The sequence below is a fragment of the Physella acuta genome, unplaced genomic scaffold, assembly GCF_028476545.2.
Source record: "Physella acuta isolate Inbredline_101_S28 unplaced genomic scaffold, ASM2847654v3 ptg001231l, whole genome shotgun sequence".
NCBI classification, from domain to species: Eukaryota; Metazoa; Mollusca; class Gastropoda; family Physidae; genus Physella; species Physella acuta.
Genome location: NW_026732747.1, coordinates 227,501 through 230,917, shown reverse-complemented (window position 1 = coordinate 230,917; position 3,417 = coordinate 227,501). Strand labels below are relative to the sequence as shown.

The window sequence follows — 3,417 nt, the reverse complement described above, 5'->3', positions numbered from 1 at the left end:
TTGATCAAAATATACCAATCGATTGTTCATTTAACTGATCATTGAAAGTTTGTTATGTATAACACTTTTAGCTGCGGTTGATAACTGATTAGAAGGTGCGAAAATAAGTCAAATTATATGAATAAACAATAACAATAGATTAAAATATAGTAATTGTAATTTATGTATCATCATGTTTTTGTTTGTGTCCTAAAGACATAGAACTGAGACACCATATTTGACATATATTAGACACACATATTTGACACACATATTTGACACACATATTTGACACATATTTGACACACATATTTGACACACATATTTGATATATGTATTTAACACATATTTGACACATATTTGACACATATTTGACACACATATTTGACACACATATTTGACACATATTTGACACACATATTTGACACACATATTTGATATATATATTTCACACATATTTGACATACATAACGGACACACATATTTAACACACATATTTGACACACATATTTGACACACAAATTCGACACACAAATTTTACACATATTTGACACACATATTTGACACACATATTTGACACATATTTGACACATATTTGACACATATATTTGACACATATTTGACACACGTATTTGACACATATCTGATACACATATTTGACACACAAAGATATTACATATACTTGACACACATATTACTTTATTATTCGCTTTAAAGAAACGAAAAACAGACTTTACTTGTTTAACTGTAGAGCTGTAGTGCCCCTAGGCAGAGATAGAAAATACATTAAGTTTAAATAAACAGATACTGAACTTCCAAGAGCCGACCCCCCCCCCCCCCCCCTTTCTAGATGAGCAATATGTATGAAAGAAACCCTGCGGGTAACCAATTCTCTCTAACGCTAAAACCCCGGCTCGGAAACGCCCTGACGATTTCACTTACCTGTGTTACTCCATTGTCTCTCGAGGAAGAGGGGAGCCCGACTGTGTGGGGTTTTTTAAAGAAAGATAACCCGCTTAGAACAACATCTTTTAAATAACACGGATTTGTTTCCCTTTGACTTTATTCAGACGCCCTAATTTTAGACATTCTAGGGCCCGACCGCTGTGTATTAACTATTTTCCTCGTCATGAGATTACTTGACAACCAATTGAATTGGATATATATATATATATATATATATATATATATATATATATATATATATATATATATATGTACGCACACATATATATATATATATATATATATATATATATATATATATATATATATATATATATATAGGTGTATTCAAACTGGCAAACAGATGTATTCAAACACAATTTAGCATTTCATTTTTTAAAAACATTTTTTCTTAAACATCTGCCGTCGTTATTCTTGTAATCCTTCAGTACTCAGATTTTTATTCAATTGCTTCTCGTAATTAATATTTAAATAGTGTATTTAAGAACATGAACAGCAATAAAACGAACACTTGAAACCATAACACGTGTGTTTTCGTTATTTTATACATTCTTGACTGGCTTTGCCAGATTGGAATAACACTGGAAGACATGCAATAAGTAACAAACATATTTAAAACTCGTTTATTTCAGGCCCTAAATGTTTTTGGCCTTATTTGTTGTAGTTTGTTTACCTAATAATGTATATAACTGTGTCAACATTGGCTAAACTGAATGTGCTGAATGGGTAACATGTGTTGAGCTGAGGCTGTAGTTCAGCTATATATATATATATATATATATATATATATATATATATATATATATATATATATATATATATATATATATATATATATATATAAACAACTAGTGTTCTTTACATGGCATTGTCGAATTTTTCCTTTACTCTTTCTTTTATTGCTTTAGTAACCTTTCTAATTGTATGTTTTCTGAAGTTATTAAAATGTCCCCCTTATCACAGCAGTGAATGTATATTTTCTTTTTGTTTGCGTTGAGTTTACTTGAATCAGTTATTACTATTCTAGGTCAATTCTGTTATGAATTCTTTACAATTTGATCTGAATTATAAACTGTCAATTAAAATTCTTAAATTAATAAAACAATGATCACAGCAAGATTTGTTTTAAAAAAAAACTTTCATAAATTGATTAAAGTTAAAGTTTGTATTAAAATAAATTACAAAATACAATCAGTGTTGTTTAAAAACAATTTTTAATACATTTTTATGTTTCACACAGCACCATAGGACATGAGGAAAGTTTAAACTATCCAGAAAGCAAAGAATTTCAGCCGCTTTACTTCACTGTACGCTGCTAAAGGAGTAACCAGCACACCAGTTGTCATGTCGTCCTGTTTCATCAATCTAAATTCCTGTTTAGTAAAATATGTCTAATACGCACCAATCGTCCAAGAGTGATGTTTAATTTAACAGTGCGATGCCGCAAGTAATAGTTTGTTTCATATAGCGCGCCACTTTTCTGACATTTTTTACGTAAAAATGCAATATTATATTTTTTTCCAAAGTAAAGTTTTTATATACTAACCTAAATGTATGTTAAAAAGAAATGGTTATGTAGAACGTTATTTCTAATTACTTGTAATTATGAGAAAAAACTACCACAATACTTTTAAAAAAACATAATTGTCACATTTTCAATTGCATATTATTAACTGAAAAAAAAATTAATAAAACCTATCACTTTGTTTACATTTTGGAGTCCATACAAAACGCCATGCTTTCAACAAGCGTTAGTCAAATACATCGTTACAAAATACATCAGCCAACATATAGGCCTATATTACCTAATACTCCATTACCTCATTCTCAAGCCTCCCAACCTCCAACTACATTTTGTAATGTAAAATACATTTCTTTCCGTGTAAAATATTAGCATGCTGTTGGCGATTTCTTTTTCCGTAGGCCAAAATATAAAAAAATTAATCACCAAAAATACATGAGCATTGTTAAGAAAATGTAGATTGGCCATTTACTTTATAACTTAAACATACCGTTTACAAAACTCTCAATAAATATTAAGAATGTCAAATATTGCTATACCCCCGACCCCACTCATTTTGACAAAAAGCATCTTTACGAACACATATCATTTTTATAAATGTGCCGTCATTTCTGGAATACTCATGAGAAAGTTGTTTCTAGGCTAGTAGGACGACATACAGTGTTCCGATACACAAGAAGACAAAATCTGTGGAATAGGTGAAAAGATATGTATTAATAAACCGGGAGTGATCTCCCCTAAACTTTCTCGAATATTCTTATATAAAACAACAGGGGATGGGAACTCGGGATATAGACATGATTTTTAATCCATTTTAAACACTTTTAAAATAGAATAAAATCTCGCGGAAAAAGAATCGCACACCAAGTGAACGCAAAATAAATATGTGCATAATAGTGCGCAATATTATTTGTATAAATTTACATGCGTTTTTTGAGAAATTGGAAATA

At 29.8% G+C, this 3,417-nt stretch overlaps 1 protein-coding gene across 1 annotated transcript in view; it reads right to left on the bottom strand.

The window, feature by feature from the left end:
• Window positions 1–2,150: 2,150 nt before the first annotated feature.
• Window positions 2,151–3,417, bottom strand: part of LOC131957300 (uncharacterized) — a 9,265-nt gene continuing 7,998 nt past the window's right edge. The window contains exon 5 of the mRNA XM_059322025.1: window positions 2,151–3,154. Within this exon, the coding sequence (XP_059178008.1) occupies window positions 3,105–3,154 (50 nt within the window). The 3' untranslated portion in view covers window positions 2,151–3,104. The remainder of the gene's footprint in view (window positions 3,155–3,417) is intronic.